Below are 20937 nucleotides of genomic sequence, written 5' to 3'. Positions count from 1 at the left end.
AAGTGGGCGCAGGAACGAGCAACAGGACCTGTTGAGCTGGAGCAAGAAAATTCGGTTATTGGTTAGTAGCACTCGTAATCTAGCGTTTAGCGACATTTGATGGTGGAAGCGGAAAGCAATGGCGCTAGCATGGATGATGGGCGAGGCGAGTAAGAGTATCCGCACGGATGGTTCCAATACCGGTACTCCATACACATCACCTCGTAGAGTCGTAGCAGGCCCTCTGTGCCTCTTCACTTCTCAGCTCTTAATCTCACATAATACCAACCCCTGTTGTTGATGCTTACGCCCTGCATCCAGATAACTCAAACGGCATGGCAAATTGTCTGCTCGAGCGACATCAACTCCAGAGAAGTGCGAAAATGGCACCAGCAATGACAATTGTGGTGTCAAATCATTGGATGTCAACGTGGAATCGCTCTCATGAAATTGTATTCTCATCTCGAAGTAAGTTAAGTGTCATTTTGGGAACATGGGGGTCACCATAAGGGGTGACCTTAAGGGGGCACGATGTCACATGCTTGTCAGCCTTAAAGGCGGCAAATCACAGTCCCGATTAGTTCCCGAACCTTACTACGTAGCTCGCCCGGCTGCTTGACAACGCTACCGTAGGTGATTTGTGAATTTTGAGGCAATAGACATGATTTTTATCACGATTATCTGTGAGTTCGACGCTGTGGTGTTGTAAGAGACGCAACCTTCCACCCATATCCGACGACCAAAGTTTGTTGCTGGATGTTGAAAGATGAGATTGAACTTTGAAAGTCAGTTTCCGCTCAAACTAGACCTTTAGAGTATATGAGTGGTATGTTTAAGCAAGCTGATCGAGCAGTGCAGAGGTGCTAGAAGTGTATACAATGGTGTTCATCACTCGTGGTCATTCGTCTCTTAAGGGCGGGCTCTCCTTCTGAGCTTTCAATAATGAAGTACGTGCATTAGTGTTAAGAAGATCAGGCAACTGTGTTGAGCATTTGCATGCGGTCAACACTTCCACAGTTCTAGATCAAACGGACTTATTATTAAACTGATGTCATTGATATATGGTTTGCTACCACTGTTATTATGCGAGTTGATTTATGCTTTTCGCCACCTTTATTGACCTCGCGTACTGCTGGGCTGTCTATGAGTCACCAAATTACTCAGAGGCTAAGTTCACAGGGGCTCTTCAAAGATTAGTTCAACGAAGAAGTGCGAGTCGGCGCTATCTGAAGCAGTGTAGGAAACTTGGATTATTCAGACATCACTCCGAGAAAACATGAAGACACCAGAGGGCACATGAAGTAGTAACTGTACAAATTTGACAACAAGAGTTCGTCATTGAGAGGAACCTAGACTGCAGAAAGGTAGCCTCGATCAGTAGATAACTGGCCAGTCCGACTCCCACCGAATAAGGTTGATACCCAACAGAGCAGCATTGGCGCTGTTATAGTAATGGTACACAAACACATCAGCATCCGCGTCTGTAAAAACAGATGGGTGACCAGGTCCATAGATGGAGCCATGAGTAGCCATCACCTCAGTACCGCCACCGTTCAACATGCTCACTCCGTTACGATCAGTAAACGGGCCCGTCACGCTGGTAGACCGGCCGACCATGGTACGGTACGTGCTCGAGGCGCCCTTGCAGCAGAAGTCGAACGACACCCAGAGGTAGTAGTAACTCCCGCGGCGCGTGATGAACGGCGCCTCGATTGCGCCATCGTTGACGGTGCGGCGAGCGAGAGAGACGAGGTTCGTGCCGGAGCGCTTGCCGGTGCTGGGGTTGATGGAGATCATCTTGATGCCCGTCCAGAAGGAGCCAAACGATAGCCACCAGTTGCCGCTAGCGTCGACGATGAGATTGGGGTCGATGGCGTTGTAGTCAACGGAGCTTGAGGATTCAATGACGAGGCCCTGGTTCGTCCACGAGCCGGAGGCGCCGGTGGAGCTCGTGGCGAGGAAGATGGCGGACTTTTGGGAACCGAAAGTGGACGCTGAGTAGTACATGTAGTACTGTCCGTTGCGGTAGGAGATGTCTGGGGCCCAGAGGTTGGTGTCTCCGCCCGTGTAGGCGGTTGTCCACGAGGCGCCGTTGGGGAAGGCGGCGCCGGCGTCACGCCAGACGGTGCGGTCGGTGGACGTCTTCAAGGCAATGTTTGTTCCCGTGTGAGCCATCAGGTATGTGCCGCTTGACGTCTTGAGGACGGACGGGTCATGGACGTTGACGCTACCGGAGACGGCACCGGGATTCGGGTACGCTGCGGAGACGTTCGGGATAGCTAATAGGACGGTGAGGAGCCCGCCGAGCAGACCCTTCCATGTTGGCGCCATTGTGAATCGTGAAGCTCTTGTTGAGGGTCTCAGCTAGTACAGTTGCTTGAGAGGCGAAACACCGGTTGCCAAGACAAATCTCAAAGGTAATAGACGCCGACTCCGCAGGTTGACAATCCCAACAGAGACGAGTTACAGTCGCAGCTGGGCCCTATTTATTCTCCAATTCGAAGAGCGCGAAAGAGGTCATCTTGGTTATCTGGGCTGTCTCTCCGCCTACCTAGGCATGTGACCTCGAATCCCGGGTCCGGCAGACGGAGTTTTGATAGGTGCAAACTACTTGGAAAATTTCCCATTGGTCCTGTTATACACTGGAGCATGGGTGTCTGCCGGTAGTTGGTCAGATACGTGGATTTAGTCAACTTCTTATTTTCCGTGTGTTCTCACGTTGCCAAGGAGCCCCATCCTTTGGACTCCAAGCGCACCACGGATTAATCTCCAACCCCCGCGGAGAGTTTGGTCCCGTGATTGTTCTTGGTGTAATTGAGGGTCTTACCCCAAGAAGAAGAAAACCAACGCGTGGGGCGGTGGCTGATGGTTCCAGACAGACAGTATTAACGACACAAATGCTCGTGAATTGATGTGATGTAATCACGATTGTCTGCCGCTCTTACGCGCTTGTGTACTTGAAACTCTCCCTGCATGACTTGTCATTTGAAGACCTAATCCAGGTCTGTATGTTGCAGCTCATGTCTTATCAGGCCAGATCTGGTCGCGTGCAAAGGGAGTCGTGGATGTCACGGTATCGTGCTAACTGGAGGACATGCTGGTATTGCAACATGGCTCTCTGCTCGTGTAAGCAATTGAACAGAGCGACACACGCTCAAATGGCATAGTCGACTAGACCCGTCCTTTCCATGGCGAACACCTGGCTTATCTAGTTGACAATATATTCAAATCCTCAAAATTAAGTCTTTTAACAATGTGGAACAAATCAAAATGGATCTACCATGTGAAAGGGTGAGGAGTAGGGAATAGGTAACAGGGTGTTAGAGCTACACCAAGAAAGCAGCGACATGAAGGCGCAACGAGCCATATGCTTGCATTTTCAGGCAAAACAACATCATCTCATCAGAATGGAGGAAAGGGATTGTTTAAGACACGGGTATTCAAAAGTGGCGACGCTGCCACGTTTCATCAAAAATTCCCTCCACTTCATCAACATAGAGTATTATTTGAAGTATTCAAAAGCGTGACAAAAGAACCTTGAAATAGTCATCTGCCCAATAACAGAACAGAGAGAAATCTCCAGTGATATAACCACCACGGCACTGTTGAGGCTATGCTTATATCACACCATTTCATATAGAAGTCATAGCGGTGTTTTAACACGGGGTCTTACTTTTGACGCGCACCTTTTATTCAAATTTCGAGACTCCCGGCTTGTTCAAAAACCTGCATGAGGTCCATGTACTCCTCCCAGAGGCTGTAGCTGAACCTTACACGTTCCCAGGTCACTTCAAAAAATATCAGGTTCGGTGACGATGTCATAATATTGTTTCTATCGTTGCCAACTCAATCATCTTGAGAGTCATTCGAATCTCTAAACACAAATATATCAAGAGAGTGGGGTGAGGTTGACTTCTACTGGCCGTGGAGATGTGATTCGCACTCCCGCATTGATATAGTTGCCGAAAACAGAAGCTTGTATTCTAATGCGTATTATGCATATTTATTCACTTTCCCGAAAAATGAATGTTCTTTAACCCAAGCATTTTCTCGAACAGAAAAATGACTTGCAGGATCTGGCTAATGGACGCGATCCCTCAACTCCTCCACCGTCTTCCAACTAATTTGGAGCACTTACTTATCGACGCTGTCGGTATGGGCAGCACTATGGCCAGAATTACTTCGTCACGAAAATCATCATAGAAGGAAGGCTTCACAGCGGATTGTGGAAGACTTTGCATAGCGATATCCTCTAGATGCTGACGAAGGGAGTTTGCACCTTGGTATTCGAGCAGCTTCATTATGTTTAGCACATTGACCACTTGCCGAGGAACCCAGGACACTCTTGGCATCTGTGTTTTCCCGTGGCTTACCCTTTGAGAGCCGTCACGTGAGAGTATCTCGAGACTTGTGGGGGTTGAGCGACTGATTGACAAGTCTAACAGCATGCACCTCGGTTTCAATGATATCTCCGGAGCGGAGCATGGAGGGGCCGTGCTAATGACTGTGGAAGACGGGACCCACATCTCCGGACGCGCGGGGGCATCAATCTGGCATCACTGGACGCGGAAGTTGATCACACGAGCTTGATACCTACTTGGAAACCACTGTATGCCACTGTGTGGAAGAAATGGTCGTCTTATGGCGTGCATCGCTGAGGCTGTGAAGGTCATGGTGCACTAGGTCTCCAAGCAAGGTAGGATGGATTGAGTATTGGTTGGGTCGTCAAGTCGGAATGACTCGGGCTTATTCGCTGCTGGAGAATGGGCGGTCTGTCTGTGAAACTCTCGGAGTTGGCTTGGGAGCATCTTGGCTATCCCAATGTTACGATAAGGGTGATTTGATTTTGTCTCGGATGTGCCGTGATGATGGTTTGTACGTTGCCTGTAAGGTAAGGAACCTGAGGTAAGAGGGTCCATGCCGATGCTGTGCGACGGGGAAGAAGATGGCTGGATGGATTGATGAAGCGAACTTGGCTGCGCGGCAATGTCCACTTAGAATCGGTGGCTGGCACACATGTCCTGGCAGCCAAGACTCCCAAGAGCCCCAGACTGTGGAGCTGTGGAGGAATTCTGGGTGTGGTGATGGACGTTGATAGTGTGGGATATCCGCCGCGGACACAACCTCGGTGGTATACCGGGGAGAAGGCCGTTTGAACCTTGGTCTATCCGTATTGTGATTCCAAAGCGAACCACTTGTATGGAATGGAAGGCTTCCAGAACCGTTAGTATCCGTACGTAGTACGGATGCCTGAGGTGCCTGGTAGGCAGTAGTCTGTAGACCGATGCTGCCCAGGCTCGTGGAGGCCCTGGAGGGTTTCCCAAGACGCGCCACCGGCGCCATCGCCGTCATCGCCGGCTGCGCCCCAACCACGACGGGGGAGAAAGGAAGCACGGAGGGAAAGGCCACCCCTCTCCCACAGTCGTTGCTTTCCGTGATTTCCCCCGGGGGTCGCACTTGCCCCTCCCCACACCCGCCCGCCTCCGCTCCTGTCCGGCGTGTCTCTCTTCTTTCCTCCCTTTGCACCGTCACCAGTACCTGCCCATTCGACACCCCGCACATGTGCAATGGCCCCAAGTTCCCGCCGTGCTTTCCCTACAAATTCGAGCGGGCTTGGCATCTGACGTAATCGTTTCAATCGTGCACTTTCCCATGTCTGAATGCGTGCGACCTTCCCTACAAGAAAGGAAAAAAAGAACATAACACGAATATCCGGTATATCCCCAGACCATGCTGCACACAGCACGAGGGCCCGCCTCCGCCAAGGTCAGCCAAGATGGCCAAGCGTGTTCTAATGCTTGATGGATGGATACACTCGCCGACTTCTGCACCAGTAAGAAAATCTTCGCAGATACAATTCCTGTCACCGTCACCATCTGTACCTTCCAGTATGGAGTACTTGCCTTACATCCATGTTCTGCCCGCGTACCTACCTACTCTGTCCCCCCTCTAGTCTTTCCTTGTTGTTCCTCAACTGCCACGGTACCGGTACGTTTCTTGCCGTTACCGCAATCAATGGATTCCATTTGTTCTTGGCGATGCTGCCTTTCACCTTCCTTCCTGGCCCTCAAAAGGCAGACCGATGCCCCCTTCCCCGCCGCTGCCTCTTGGTGTCTCTTTCCCACTATCAAGAAACGCTGCAAGCTATTCGATGACACCTCAATTGACAACCTGCCTCTGTGTTGCCACTTTGACCAGTCCTTGTTGAATTCGCCCGGTTTGTCCAATTCGACCCATTTCAGAAATCTTCATCAACCCCCTCGTCTTTCTGTCGCTTTCACGTCCAAGGCTTCAACTCTCTCTGGCATCAACTCTACTCCCTCGCCCACGTCACCTATTTTGAGCTCCCACACTCTGTTCCCCTTTGCCTGGCATGGGGAACCAAAAGGCCGCAAAGCCCGATGAGAATCACGTCTCGGGCCAATCCAACAAACCGCTCTCTCACCCAGCCCATGCCTTGTCATACCAGCAGCTGGCTGAGGAGCTCCGCGCCAACACCCTTAATGGTCTCTCTGCTCAAGACGCAAAGTCCCGTCTCGACGAGTTCGGCCACAATGACCTTGGCGAAGCCGAGGGCGTCCAGCCCATCAAGATCATCATCGCCCAGATTGCCAATGCCATGACCATGGTGAGTTGCTTTCCCACCTTCACCCAAAATGCACCCTTTGCTAACCCGTGCCTAGGTTCTAATCCTTGCCATGGCCGTTAGTTTCGGCATTGGCTCATACATCGAGGGCGGTGTCATTACTTTTGTCATCTTACTCAACGTCATCGTTGGTTTCTTCCAGGAGTACTCCGCTGAGAAGACAATGGATTCCCTCCGTTCCCTCAGCTCCCCCACCGCCAATATTGTTCGTGACGGTGAATCCATGGTTGTTCCCTCCGGCGAGATCGTCCCTGGTGACCTCGTTGAGATCAAGACGGGAGACACGATCCCCGCAGATGTCAGGTATCCTATGCCATCAACAGCAACGTCAAGACCAAGCAGAGCAACTGATGATGCTACAGGCTGATCGAGGCGGTCAACTTCGAGACCGACGAGGCTCTGTTGACCGGCGAATCCCTCCCCGTGCGAAAGAACGAAGACGCAACTTTCCCCGATAACACCGGCCCCGGAGACCGTCTCAACGTCGCATACAGTTCGTCCAATGTCACCAAGGGTCGCGCCAAGGGCATTGTCTTCGCAACAGGCGTTTACACCGAAATTGGAGCTATTGCGTCTGCCCTTCGTAAGAAGGATTCCAAGGTCCGCGAGGTCAAACGCAAGCCCAACGGCAAGGCAAAGCCTCATCGATACCTCGAGGCTTATACCTTGACTTTGACCGATGCCATTGGTCGTTTCCTTGGTGTCAACGTTGGCACCCCTCTGCAACAGAAACTCTCCAAGCTCGCCATGCTCTTGTTCGGCATCGCCATCGTCTGTGCCATTATTGTTCTTGGCGCCAACAAGTTCGAGGCTAGTCAGGAAGTTATCATCTACGCAGTTGCGACCGGTCTGTCCATGATTCCGGCCAGTCTCGTGGTCGTACTTACCATCACTATGGCGGCCGGAACCAAGCGCATGGTGAAGCGCAATGTCATTGTGCGCAATCTCAAGTCGCTCGAGGCTCTTGGTGCAGTTACAGATATTTGCTCCGACAAGACCGGCACCCTGACGCAGGGCAAAATGCTAGCCCGTGGTGCTTGGTTGCCTGCTATGGGAACGTACACCGTCGAAAACACATCGTCACCGATGGACCCCACCACTGGTGATGTTCGCTACGACGAGCGGTCTCCTAGACACCTCAACTTTAAAAAGGGAGGTGACGCTTGTGGCACTATCATGAAGACCGGCCAGCTGTTGCAAAACAGCAAGTCGGCCCTATCCGCGTTCCTCTACGTGGCGTCCCTGGCCAATCTCGCCACCATCAACAAGAAAGATGATCAATGGCTTGCCCGCGGCGATCCCACCGAAATCGCCATCCAGGTCTTTGCTTCCCGTTTCGACATGAATCGCCTCAAATTTGTCAGTGGCAGCGACAGCCCCGAGTGGAGCGAGATTGCCGAGCTTCCATTCGACTCGGATGTCAAGCGCATGTCCGTCATCATGAAGAACAACGCCACGAACGAGTATTTCGCCTACACCAAGGGTGCTGTCGAGAGAGTGATTCAGATCTGCACAAAATACGCTCCCAGAGATGATGGCGTACTGGTAGACATCACGCCTGAGTTCCGTGAGGAGATCCTTCGCAACATGGAGGCTTTGGCGGGACTCGGGTTGCGCGTTCTCGCACTTGCGAGCAAGCCTTATGAGGGCACACCCAGCAAGGGCGATGAGGTTGAACGTTCTTCTGTCGAATGTGACCTTGTATTTCGCGGTCTCGTGGGACTCTACGATCCCCCGCGTCCCGAATCCGCCCCTGCTGTTCGACAGTGCCACGAGGCCGGCATTTCGGTCCACATGCTCACTGGTGACCACCCCGAGACCGCAAAGGCCATTGCCATTGAGGTTGGCATCTTGCCCACTCGCATGGAGCGCGTCGCAAGGAACGTTTCAGACGCCATGGTCATGACGGCTTCGTCGTTCGATGCATTGAGTGACGACGAGGTTGACAAGCTCCCTGTCCTCCCGCTCGTCATTGCAAGATGCGCCCCAAGCACCAAAGTTCGAATGATTGAAGCTCTTCATCGCCGCAAGAAATTCTGTGCCATGGTAAGTGGATATTCCTTCGCCCCATTTGTGTAATGGTCTTCTTATTATTATAGACCGGTGACGGCGTCAACGACTCTCCTTCCCTCCGCCGTGCCGATGTTGGCATTGCTATGGGTCAGTCGGGTTCAGATGTGGCCAAGGATGCATCCGATATCGTTCTGACTGACGACAACTTTGCCTCCATTGTCGCCGCTATCGAAGAGGGCCGTCGTATCTTTGACAACATTCAAAAGTTCGTGTTGCACGTCCTTGCTGAAAACATTGCCCAAGCTGGAACATTGCTGGTTGGTCTCACTTTCAAGGACGCTCGCGGTCTGTCGGTCTTCCCGCTTGCTCCTGTTGAAATCGTCTGGATTATCATGGCCACGTCTGGTATGCCCGACATGGGACTTGGCTTTGAGCGTGCTGTCCCAGACATCATGCGTCGCCCACCTCAGTCTCTCAAGACGGGCATTTTCACCATGGAGTTCCTCGTCGACATGGTCTTCTACGGCCTCTGGATCACCGCTCTCTGCCTTTCAAGCTTCTCGCTGGTTGTCTACGGTTTCGGGGCTGGCGATCTTGGAGAGAGCTGCAACGAAAGATACAATGACTCTTGCGACACAGTCTTCCGCGCCCGTGCTACCACTTTTGCCTGCCTCACATGGTTTGCCTTGTTCTTGGCCTGGGAGATGGTTGATATGCGTCGGTCATTCTTCCGCATGCAACCAGGATCCAAGAAATATTTCACTCAGTGGATGATTGACGTTTGGCGAAACAGGTTCCTCTTCTGGGCCATTATTATCGGCTTCGTTACCCTGTTTCCCCTGCTGTATATCCCCGTCATCAATACTGTTGTGTTCAAGCACAAGGGCATCACGTGGGAATGGGGAATTGTGTTCATTGCTGCAGGACTTTTCTTCGCTGGTGTCGAATCCTGGAAATGGGGCAAACGCGTCTTCTTCAGGATCCGCAACAGCAAGAAGCTTGGTGTCGCGTGGAAAGACATGGACATTGAACAGAGAGTATTCGGGGAGTACCTCGGCTCCAGCGATGATGATCACCACACCGAAATTGGCGACGATGACATTGACCTGGAGAAGGAGAGGGCGGCCTTGGAGAAGAAGTAAGCGAGACATGATTACCAGATTGTCAGCTTATGAAGACAAGTGAGTGCGTGCTTTGGAGCGGGTGAGCGAGACTAGTGCGCATGTTGTAGATGATGATACCATGGTAACATCTATGATAGTAACGAATCAAAATCATTTACAAAAAGTGGCTGGGTCTCTCTCGGAGGTGTGTCTCAGTCTGCTGCTGCAAGTCACCAGGCACCGATTTAAGCCCCTGTTACTATTACCAAAGGCGAGCCTAACCGGGCGAGACTATGCCCATTCCTTACGCAGATCAGCCCTGTATATGGCCACAGTACCATGCCAAGGATACTGGATTTCCGAGGGACGAATCCTTCTGAGTGTAAACGAACACCGCGAAGTAGCTACTTCTCGTGGTGCGGTGCCACCAAAGGATTGGTCGCCCCGCTGAAGCTGACAGCTTTTGCATCACTGACTTGAAGGTTTGATCTTGATGTATTGTTGAGACATTACTGTATAGAAGGAATGAATTCCCCTGTATTCCCACGTTGACTCACGACAATGAAATTGTTTTCGGACCATCCATCTAGAAATCTGCCAAGATGCGCTTCACGGCACTGATTTCGTATATCCTCTCCGCGCTCTTCGTAGCGCAATCCCCAACACCAGCCCTCGCCATCCCGACAACACGCCAATCTGGAAGCCTGGCCTTTCTACCCGACAACCCTCTTTTCACATTCTCCTATTCCACGCAAAACGCCGACGCAAAGAACTGGATCGGCATCTACCGCGCCTCCGGCGGCGGACCCGAGAACCAGACGTTCGTGGAACCGTCGCTGGTCTGGGGGTATGCGCCCCAGTCGAATGGGACACTCAAGATTGACAATGGGGGCTTGGTTCCTGGCGAGTACCGCGCCTACTTCCTCGCCAAAGACGGATATGCGTGGCTTGCGCCGCCGGTGGACGTGAGGGTGCCGTATGCTTCCGGGCCGGTTGAGTTCCTCGTTGACGAAGTCTCGCTGAGGAACGCGCGTGTGGGGGACGGGTACGAGGCGCGGGTCAATGGGTTGAGGAGCGGTGGCGGGAGTGCGTCCGTGAACTTTCGTAAAGTCGAAGGGAGCGAATGGGTCAAGGTCTCGGAGGCGGGCGTGTTATCCGGCACGCCTGACGTCGCGGGGCCCGCTCACGTCAAGATCGAGGTGGCCGTCGCAGCAACAGCAGCGGCGGATGGATCGTCTGCGCGGTTGAACGTCACCATCCCCGTCCGCCCTATCGGAGCACTGCTTGTTGACGAGGTATCCGTCATGTCGTTTAACCTGTGGCACGGCGGGACGCAGGTGTCCGATTATCACGCCAAACAAGTGCGCTTCCTGGCCTCAAGCGGCGTGGATGTCGTCGGCGTACAGGAGAGCACGGGAGGCCATGCTACGCGGCTGGGGGATGCGTTGGGGTGGTTTTCGTGGCAGGGCGGCGATGTCGGGTTCGTGAGCAAGTATCCGCTCAAGAATGCCGCTGCGCACGAGGGCGGGACGTATGCTGCTTCCGTGAGGGTTGTGCTCGATGGTGAAGGGGAGGAGGTTGTGTTGTGGAATGTGCACTTGGGGTACGACCCGTACGGACCCTACGACTTCTGCTTCGACAACATGACGGTGGAGGAGGTGCTGGCGCGGGAGACGGAGTCCAAGAGGACGCCGCAGATCGAGTCTGTCGTCCGGGCTATGGCGGGGCAGTTGGCTGAGGCGGAGGCGGTGCCTGTGGTGCTGGTGGGTGACTTCAACGCGCCTTCGCATCTGGATTGGGTTGATGCCACGAGCGGGATGCACTGCGGACAAGGGGACATGCCATGGCCTACGTCAGTTGCGCCGACGGAGGCCGGGTTGGTTGATTCGTACCGGGTGGTGTGGCCGGACCCCGGGGCAAGGCCGGGAGTTACGTGGTCGCCTATCTTCTTGGAGAATGAGGGAAGGCCGGAACCGATGGATAGGATCGATTTTGTGTATTTCCGGGGCGGGAAGTTGGAGGTTCTCGGGTCGCAGGAGGTTGTGGTGGGGGAGCCGGCGCCGGAGCCGGAGCACGGGGCAAATGAGTGGACTTCGGATCATGCTGCTGTTGTGACGAGGTTCAAGGTGAAGAGTTAGTTGCATCTATGACAATACGTCGTACTATGTATGGTGTCTAGAAGTTAAAGTCTGCGTGAGTGAACAGAATGTATATACTGTAAGGCAAATGATGAGATCTGTGGCAATCTGTTGGTCTTCGTGTCAAAGTGTTGGTAACTGCTTAGTGCCTCATCTTCAGTGCCTTATCTTCACCCCAGGCCGCGATGTGTTTTTCTTTATTGTTATTTCAAGAAAACGCTCTTGTGCCTTATGGAAAAAATAATGGGTGCACGAACAGAAGAAGAGCCCAACAATTGCTATAAATTCTATGCACTTGCTCCTTGACCAAATCAATGGAGAGTTTGCTGTGATACTGAGATATGTAATGCTTACGTAAGGCATATTGCATGAATCCATTAGTTGAATTGTGCAGTGGATTTATGCATAGAAGTACTGACTAAGCAAGGTTGGGATGCATTGCAATGACGTTGGTGTGGTTCGTGCGGAGCAATGATGTAAGTGCCCGGTGAGGTGGAAGGAGGACCGTGTAAGGAAGGAGGCCCTGCGCAGTGTGGCCGACATCAGGCCACTCACCACACACTTACGGCAGGCACCTTGACGTTTGAACTTGTTTTCAGATTTTGGTATCAGGAAGGAGCACCTGCTGGTAAGGCCATGTACACAGTATTTACATAACCACCTCCTCTTGAACCTGGATAGCCGGAACTTCCTTTCGTCCCCATCCACCACAAGTCATCTCTGAAAAGAAGAAAGAAAACCACAACCAGACAACCAGTACTCGAATCGAATCGAGTCCCGAGAACCGAGAATCGAATACCAAAAAAGCAATAAAGATGCCCTTCTCTTTTACATCCTCCATCTCCTTCTCCTCCTCAATCAGCCACAACGGCAAGACAGAGGAGAGGCGCTGGGCCCGCAAGACGGAGCGGAGTCCCTCGGGCACCACCGTCCGGACAGCTTCCTACAAGACGGGCGAGCCAGTCTACCTCGAGCGCCGCGAGTACGATTCTGCGGGACGCGCCCTACCAGAGGGACGCGCTGTCAAGAGCGATGGGACGGAAAAAATTGATCGTCGCATCGAGGACGTTTCTGAGCGGGAATGAGTGTGTGGGCTACGGAATGGAATCATCAACATAATGGGCAAGGAGTTTCGGGGTTTGCTTTGGGAGGTTATCAGTCAATGAGCGACGGAGTCATTCCCTGTCCTCATAAAGAAGTGTCTTATAAGTGCACTTGGTCTTGTGATGGCAGGTGTGGTGTTTTGTCATGAATATCATGAACTACGTTTGATTGACCGTTGTACTACGGTAGCAGGGAATCAACTTGACAAGTTTCATTTCACAAGCATCAAACAAATATGACGGTCATAACTGCATTATACTACACTCTCTCGCGCATTCTACTGCGCGGCAACCTCAAATCTTGATGACAACCTTGCCAAAGTGCTTCTGGTCCCACTGGTACTGATACGCCTCCTTGACCTCCTCGAAGCCGAAAATCTTCTGATCGACAACAGGCTTGATCTTGTTGACGTCAATCGCCTGGTTCATCTCCTCAAACTGCTGCTTGGAGCCCACAAACAACCCGCGGATCGTGCAAATATTGGCCAGCGCGTCCAGCAGCGTCGGCTGCTCCCCCTCGGGCTTGTCCCCGTGCGACAAGAACCCAATAATGGAGATCACGCCCTCCAACTTGACAGCCTTGAGCGACTGCGCAACCGTACCAGGACCGCCGACCTCGATGATGTGGTCGACACCCACACTCTCCGGCGTCAGCGACTTGGCCACCTCGCCCCAGTTGGGCGTCTCCTTGTAGTTGATGACGTGGTGCGCTCCCAACTTCTTGAGCTGCTCGCCCTTGGCCGCCGACGACGTCGTCGCGATGACCGTCGCACCCGCCGCGACAGCGAACTGGATCGCCGACAGGCTCACGCCGCCGGTGCCCTGCGTCAGCACGTAGTCGCCCGGCTTAAGCGCCTTGGACTGCAGGCCGTACAGCGCGTTCCACGCCGTCAGCGGTGCACAGGGGAGCGTGGCGGCCTCGACGGACGAGAGCGTCTTGGGGGATTTGACGACGCCGTGCTCGGGGAAGACGGCGTACTGGCGGAGGGTGCCGTCGAGGGCACCGCCGAGGCCGGATTTGACGGCGAGCGGGGTGATGGGGTTGGATTGGTGGTGCTGGTTGAAGAGCGTCGCGATGTTGTCGCCCTCCTTGACCTGCGTGACCTTGGGGCCGACGGAGACGACGCGGCCGGCGCCGTCAGAGGCCGGGACGCGGGGGAAGCTTACGGGGAAGGGGTAGAGGCCCTAGGTGCAAAGGAGCGGCGTTAGCGGGGGTGGCGGGCCGGCGCATCTCGGTCGACCGGAGGAAACTCGGGCAGCGAGCGGGCACAGGGATTACAAGCGAACTTACCTTTGGGATAGCCAGATCGCGGAAGTTTAAGGAGACGGCCTCGGTTTGCACGAGAACATCATAGTCGCCCAGCTGCGGTAGAGGCACATCCTTCTTGAGCTCGAGGGTGTCCCAGTTGCTGCTGTCCTTGCCGATGCCGGTGATGGACCAGGCGTTGGTTGATGTTGGTGCCATGATGAATGTTTGTGTGTGTGTGATGATCAGTTATCGTCCGATTAACCTTTCAGATTCTTCAGTAAAATCACGTAGGATCTCGCTTCGCCAACCTGGCCTTTATGTATCGAACTCCCCAAGAAAAGATTTCAAAGCAATCGTGGGGTTCTTCGAAGCTCCGAAGCTTCGAAGAGCGTCGACATGACGCAATATCCACTTATACCGTCATATCGGGTCCGGCAATGCGACCTTCTTTTGCACTCGATTCCACTGACTCGAACCTCTTGAACCGTAGACACCCCAGCTTGGAGCTATGAACCCCCCTGCCCGTGTCCATTGACTTTCCGCCGCTATTCCGCTTTTTGCCCCGGAGCCGCTCGGCATTCATGCCAATTGCCAGATGCAAGCCAGTATTCCGGGTGCAGTTTGACCAGTTGGCAGAGAGTAGGGATCATGTCGGCGGCCATTTGATCTGTCCCCCGATGGCCAACCCACCAAAATGGCATCCAGAGTGTCATGAGAACTCAACGATCGGACCATGGATGCGTTAGACGGCGTCGTGTTGTTTCTCCCGCGTCCACTGATTTAGAAGCCCGCAGCTCTCAACACCTGGACTTGGCTGGGTCTGTGCCCACTTGCATCCATTTTCCAGAAGATTTTGTTTCTTCTAGCTTACTAATTCGATACTCACTCATGAGGGGAGAGGAAGTGGTAACGAGACGGTGAGGAACGAGACAGCAGGCTCGATAGGTGCACAAACAACTTGCGAATAGCTTCACTTTTCTCACTAGTCATGCTTGTCAGACACAGTTTGGACCTAACAAAACACCCCCTCCTTTTGATCCTCCGACAGGCGCGAGGATGTATATTGACACGATGCAGGGATTTCTGCCGCCTCTACCGCCCTGAGGCTCGCCCCTCGCAAATGTCCGCCTGAGCCGGATTCTGCCCAGTTGCTATCGAGCTGAACCATGCCGTACATGAGTGCATTTCCTAGGTGGTCCAACACACTATGGCGGGTCGAATGCGAGGAAGCCTACTCACTCACCCGAGGCGGTCGTTCAACATCATCGAAATGAGCACAACTACGGTCCTTCCAGCGACATTCGTCTCGCCCACCCAAGGAATCCGATGAACAGATTTGTTTCCCGGCGTTATTCCCATGCACAAAGTCTAGAACCCGCAGCTGACGCCGCTCCACAATCAAGCTGAGAACAAATGAACCCCACCAAGGCCCACTGTGGCAGAATCCGATGTCTTCGGGTTCGCGGGCTGGAACTGAGACTGCTTGAGATGGTGAGGTTATCAAGTAGCTAGACGGGGGTTCACATCAAAGTGTACAGATGCGGGTATTGCTCTCAACATGAAGCTGCGTCTACTCTAGTGAGTTCACTAGGCGATGTAAACTGCTGTCCCGCCTTTTGATGGGGGCCCAGTTCGTGTAATTATTTCCCGTCCGGGCCGGGGTGTTGCAATCGACGGGCAGTTTCAGATTGACCAAGTGCAATATGGTCCAGTATTTACAACCGCTTTATGGTCTGCTTTCTCTGCTTAATTAGATGCCCCTGCTTTCTCCACGAAATCTCATCAAAACTTCTCGGCAAGGGGGAGGAGGCAAGACTCCGTTTTGTCACCCAGAATGAAGTATGTATGTACTTGGTAGATAACAGCAACCTATACTCCGTGTGGCCCAAATGTAATTCTATCCTAATCTTCATTCCAACTTCCATTGTCATTCTTTTTCGCACCACTGGCGAGTTGCTTTACACAGTCTTTACAGCGTCTCAATCCCAGCAAACCCAACTAGCAACGATGCATTTCACTCGCTACCTGGCCCCGGCCGCCTTCGCATCCGCAGCGGTCGCCGAAAAGACCTTTTGCGGTGCCCCCAACGACTACGAGGTCCTCATGGGCACTCCGTGGATCGTCTACTCGATGAACTACGCCTATCAGGCCATCAAGGGATCGGCCTGCACCGGCTACTACGGCACGTCTGGATCTGGCGATGCCCAGCGGATCCAATGGAGCAGCATCTGGGACATTGATCCCACGTACCAAAAGGATGTCGTCAAGGGATACTCCTTCATCGGCCTGACCCAGAACCTCGAGACCAAGCTCAGTGATATTCAGAGCATCCCCAGCACCTACAGCTGGACTGTCTCCAACTCTTCGGCCTATAAGGGTAAGTTCGGTTTATACCTTGCATCTCGCTCAGGCCGGTGGTGCTCGCATGTGCTAACCCAACCAATCAAGGCAACGTCGTCTACGACTTCATGACCTCCGACACCAAAGGCGACAGCACGTCAAGCAACGCCCAGGAGCTCATGCTCTGGCTCCGCTGGGAAGGCGGACAGGTGCCCATTGGCTGGGCCGAGGGCCCGACGGCCACGATCGACGGGCTCTTTGGCAAGGACGGGTGGAAGCTCTACCAGGGCAAGAACACCGATACCGGCATCACCGTGTCTTCGCTGCTTGCTCCCACCCAGTACGGCGACCTGGAGAAGGGCTCCTTCGAGGGAGACATCAAGGACTGGCTCCTCGCGCTCTCCAAGCAGGGCGTCTTCTCCGAGAGCACCTACGTCAATGTCGGAAATGCTGGCCAGGAGCCGTACTGGGGTACCGTCACGTTCAACAACACTCTTGGCTTGAACATCAACCTTTGAGGTAAAGGAAACATAACCAGGGTATCTGCTTGAGATAACTACCGGCCGAACTTCATGTAAATATTCATCTACATTGTTCATAAACGCTGATGGCCATCTTGTATATCCATCCCAACTGTTCATGACTTCACAAAGATGGTGCCACTCATGACCTTTGTGGCGGTTCCTCCAAGATGCAGCGTCTCCAGCTTTCGTGCACCATCTTCGCCCCGTCCAAGCTTCGCGTCAACGTAGATGTTGCTCTTTCGGCCCATCTCGACTCCCTGCGTGATCTCAAAGCTGAGGGAATCTTCAGACAGCTCATGCAAACTCAGATAACTCGAGAGAGCGCAGGCAGCGCTGCCCGTTGCAGGGTCCTCCAGATCTGGCTCAATTAAACGGGTTCTGATCTTGTGCACAACACGTCCATCGATTGTCTCGGTCCCAAGGCGCACAAAGTAGTATCGCGAAATAAACGTCTTGCGCCACCCTTCGTCCAGAAGCTCCTGTTGCCGGAACTCCATGGGCCCGATCTTTGCGGACGCCAACGATGCCAGCGAGGGCAATTCAACAAGGGCGAACGTCATGCCGTTCACGATGCTAAAGACGGGCGCCTCGACCTCTGCGTTGGCGAGTTCTGCCGTCGCATTGCTGTAGGGCCCGGGCCCAAGGTCTCTCAGCCGCTTCTGATGAAGATGGGTGTTGTGCGGGATGGCGGCCCGTACGGACTCGGACCCCGTCTCTTCGATCTCAATGGGCCCGGCCTTTGCAATCAGCTTCTTGACGCCGCGGGACTTGAGAAAGATGGCCGTGCCGACGGTGGGGTGGCCCGCAAAGGGAAGCTCCGCGGTCGGCGTAAAGATGTCGAAGCGGCGCTCCGTGGATGCGGGGTCGTTGACATCGTGCACAAAGGTAGTCTCCGAGTAGTTGAATTCTCTGGCAATAGTCTGCTTCTGCTCCTGCGTCAGGGGTGTCGAGGCCGGGATTGTGACAATGGCTAGAGGGTTGCCCTCAAAGGGCTTGTCCGTAAAGACGTCGACTGTGGTGTAAGGGAGCTCCATCGATGTGTCGTTCAAGGGCGGATCGCTAAGACGGTAGACGCATATGAAGTATGCCAACAAGGCTCGAATGACAGATAGAACGGGCCCGTGTTCATACGGGCTGTCTAAATAGTGAAGCTGATGAGCGATATATGAGTCACTTGCTGGTTCTTAGACCTGGTTGAGCCGGAATTGTTTATTAAGCAGCAATTGCGAATCGATCGGTAAAGACTTATTCGGCGTAGCCCGCGCCTTTTGCGCCCTTCCCCGACAGACGTCCCCACTCCCCGGCCCCTCATCTTGACGATTCACGGTGTCCACGTTCGCGCTTCAGCAATACTCCAAACACCTCCTCATGTTCGAGTATGGCTATCTAATAATGGTGATCAGTCTGCGTCAGTACCATATACCTCTGACAAGCGCTCATATACAAAATGTAGCATAAGGAACGACAAGTTCCCTCCATCATCGTCGCCATTCTTCACATTAGTTCAAGTAAAGTTGTAGCATTAAGACAGGATCATAATACTCAACCATGACGACCACACGCAGAAACGTATACATCGATGACAGCACAGGGCCGATCAAGCTTGTTTCTGATGCATCTCTCGCACAGGCATTCCACCAGCAGCTGCCCGCCTTCGCCAGAACCCCTCTCGTTTCTCTCGAGGATATCGCCCAAGAACTAGGCGTGAAAGCAGTCTACATAAAAGACGAGAGCAACAGACTAAGACTGCCATCCTTCAAGATTCTGGGTGCATCATGGGGAACTTACCGCGCCATCACGACTGAGTTACACTTACCCGCCGACACGCCCCTTACCGACGTTGCAAAGGCCGCACAAACGAACAGTATCTCCCTCTACGCAGCTACGGAGGGCAATCATGGCAGAGCCGTTGCGGCAATGGCCAAAATCCTAGGAATTCCTGCGCACATCTACGTTCCCAGCAGTGTTGCCAGTGAGGCGGTCACCAACATCGCTTCCGAGGGCGCCAAAGTCATCGTGAGCAACTCTCACTATGATGACGCTGTCTTGGAAGCTTGGCAAGCATCAAAGTCAGCCAAGGGCGGGCTCCTGATCCAAGACAATGCTTTCGCGGGGTACGAGCAGATTCCTGCTTGGATCGTCGAGGGCTACTCCACCCTCGTTCGCGAGGCCGAGCAGCAGGTGGCCGACCACGGGCTGAAGCCGACTTTGATGGTGACTCCAGTCGGCGTTGGATCTCTGGCGCATGCCGTCGTGTCTCACTGCAAGTCAGGTGGACGAGATTACGCAGTCCTATCAGTTGAACCCGATACCGCTCCATGTCTCTGGACGAGCCTGACAGCTGGTAAGCCAGTGACGGTTCATACTTCGAGAACCATCATGGAAGGGCTCAACTGCGGTACTGTCTCTCTGACGGCGTTCGATGACCTTCGTGCAGGGATTGATGCCAGTGCTACCGTCTCGGACTTCGAAGCTCATGAGGCCGTGAAGTATCTCCAGACGAAGGGGGTGAAGAGCGGGCCGTGTGGTGGTGCCACTGTCGCAGCGCTACGGCGGCTTGCCCGAGTAAGCCCACGCCCAACCTGTCTTTCCAAAGACGCTGTCGTGGTATTACTCAACACAGAGGGTCCACGGAACTACAAGATCCCGCTGGACGTGTCCACGGATGACCCAGTCACGTTGACGCAGATCCTCACGTCAATCGACTCTTCCAACCCGGACTTATCTAAGGCTTCAGGTGCCGGCGAAGGCGAGATTGCCCACTACATTTCCGCGTGGCTGCAACATCGCAACTTTGAAGCGCACTGGCTGGAGGAGAGACAAGGCCGACCTTCTGTGGTTGGCGTGCTCCGTGGAACAGGAGGAGGAAAGTCCATCATGCTCAATGGGCATGTTGACACCGTCAGCCTGTCGAGTTACTCGCCGGACCTGGACCCTCTAAGTGGTGAACTGAAGGGGGAGGACGGAGGACGAATCTATGGTCGTGGATGCGCGGACATGAAGGCAGGTCTAGCAGCTGCCATGGCGTCAATGGCTCGATGCAGCTCTACATCACACTCTCCTCTACGAGGCGATGTTATTCTCGCCGCAGTCGCCGACGAGGAGAACTTCTCCATAGGCACAGAAGAGGTCATCAGGGCTGGATGGAGGGCCGATGCTGCCATCATACCGGAGCCAACGAACCAGGAGATGACGATCGCTCATAAGGGATTCATTTGGGTTGAAATCGACATCCTCGGCGTTGCGGCTCATGGATCTAGACCCGAGGATGGTGTAGATGCCATCTTGCTCGCAGGTGCCGTGCAGACGGCACTCCTTGAGTACTCGAAGGCACTGCCTTCTGATTCTCGGCTAGGAAAAGCATCTTTACATGCCGGCCTCATTCAGGGCGGCGAAGAACCATCCAGCTACCCGGAACGCTGCACTCTGACCGTTGAGTTTCGAACCATTCCCGCACAGACTACAGAGAGGATCCTCGAAGACATTGAGAGCATCTTGAGTGGCATCGCCAAGTCTAATCCGGATTTCAAATATGCTGCTCCTCGAATGACCTTCTCGCGGCCTCCGCTTGGGCAGAGCCCTGACGATGAGTTCATCAAGACTTTCGTCTCTGCTACCTCAAAGTGTCTAGGTGAGGCGCAAGAGCCTGTGGCATGTTCTTTTTGGTGCGACGCTGCATTGTTGAACGAGGTCGGTATCTCATCGGTTGTCTATGGTCCCAAAAGCTTTGGGATCCATGGCAAGGAGGAATGGGTGAGCGTGGCGAGCCTTCGGGAAGTGGCATCGGTGTTGGAGACCGTGATTCAAGACTTTTGCGCTTAGATATCGACCCAGGATCATAG

General features: G+C 53.6%; 7 protein-coding genes across 7 annotated transcripts; 4 read left to right on the top strand and 3 right to left on the bottom strand.

Annotated features, from left to right (window-relative positions):
- Positions 1–1353: 1353 nt before the first annotated feature.
- Positions 1354–2310, bottom strand: HER10_EVM0005929 (glycosyl hydrolase family 43; the record flags this gene model as incomplete). The annotated part of the gene is made up of 1 exon (XM_035475531.1): positions 1354–2310. The coding sequence occupies one exon, from the start codon at positions 2308–2310 to the stop codon at positions 1354–1356; it is 957 nt and encodes a 318-aa protein (XP_035326196.1).
- Positions 2311–5751: 3441 nt separating this feature from the next.
- HER10_EVM0000817 (potassium/sodium efflux P-type ATPase) lies at positions 5752–9875 on the top strand. Its single transcript, XM_035470585.1, has 4 exons — positions 5752–6607; positions 6663–6928; positions 6988–8671; positions 8725–9875. The coding sequence occupies exons 1-4, from the start codon at positions 6353–6355 to the stop codon at positions 9778–9780; spliced, it is 3261 nt and encodes a 1086-aa protein (XP_035326030.1). The 5' UTR covers positions 5752–6352; the 3' UTR covers positions 9781–9875.
- Positions 9876–10135: 260 nt separating this feature from the next.
- HER10_EVM0013190 (endonuclease/exonuclease/phosphatase family) lies at positions 10136–12167 on the top strand. Its single transcript, XM_035482554.1, has one exon. The coding sequence runs from the start codon at positions 10344–10346 to the stop codon at positions 11877–11879; it is 1536 nt and encodes a 511-aa protein (XP_035326396.1). The 5' UTR covers positions 10136–10343; the 3' UTR covers positions 11880–12167.
- A 273-nt stretch (positions 12168–12440) lies between these two features.
- On the bottom strand, positions 12441–14582 carry HER10_EVM0002505 (zinc-binding dehydrogenase). Its single transcript, XM_035472212.1, has 2 exons — positions 14274–14582; positions 12441–14167 (listed from the first exon to the last, which is right to left on the bottom strand). The coding sequence occupies exons 1-2, from the start codon at positions 14445–14447 to the stop codon at positions 13277–13279; spliced, it is 1065 nt and encodes a 354-aa protein (XP_035326092.1). The 5' UTR covers positions 14448–14582; the 3' UTR covers positions 12441–13276.
- A 1656-nt stretch (positions 14583–16238) lies between these two features.
- On the top strand, positions 16239–17089 carry HER10_EVM0009810 (xyloglucan-specific endo-beta-1,4-glucanase A; the record flags this gene model as incomplete). The annotated part of the gene is made up of 2 exons (XM_035479283.1): positions 16239–16608; positions 16680–17089. The coding sequence occupies 2 exons, from the start codon at positions 16239–16241 to the stop codon at positions 17087–17089; spliced, it is 780 nt and encodes a 259-aa protein (XP_035326304.1).
- A 44-nt stretch (positions 17090–17133) lies between these two features.
- Positions 17134–18222, bottom strand: HER10_EVM0006083 (phenazine biosynthesis-like protein). Its single transcript, XM_035475679.1, has one exon. It carries the CDS (start codon positions 18127–18129, stop codon positions 17209–17211), a length of 921 nt encoding a protein of 306 aa, XP_035326199.1. The 5' UTR covers positions 18130–18222; the 3' UTR covers positions 17134–17208.
- Positions 18223–18643: 421 nt separating this feature from the next.
- Positions 18644–20917, top strand: HER10_EVM0005105 (diaminopropionate ammonia-lyase; the record flags this gene model as incomplete). Its single annotated transcript, XM_035474730.1, has 1 exon — positions 18644–20917. One exon carries the CDS (start codon positions 18644–18646, stop codon positions 20915–20917), a length of 2274 nt encoding a protein of 757 aa, XP_035326170.1.
- Positions 20918–20937: the final 20 nt, after the last annotated feature.

This window comes from Colletotrichum scovillei (genome assembly GCF_011075155.1).
Source record: "Colletotrichum scovillei strain TJNH1 chromosome Unknown Contig00012, whole genome shotgun sequence".
Classification (NCBI taxonomy): Eukaryota; Fungi; Ascomycota; class Sordariomycetes; order Glomerellales; family Glomerellaceae; genus Colletotrichum; species Colletotrichum scovillei.
Note: the sequence above shows the minus strand (reverse complement) of the source record. Positions and strands in the feature narration are given on the sequence as shown.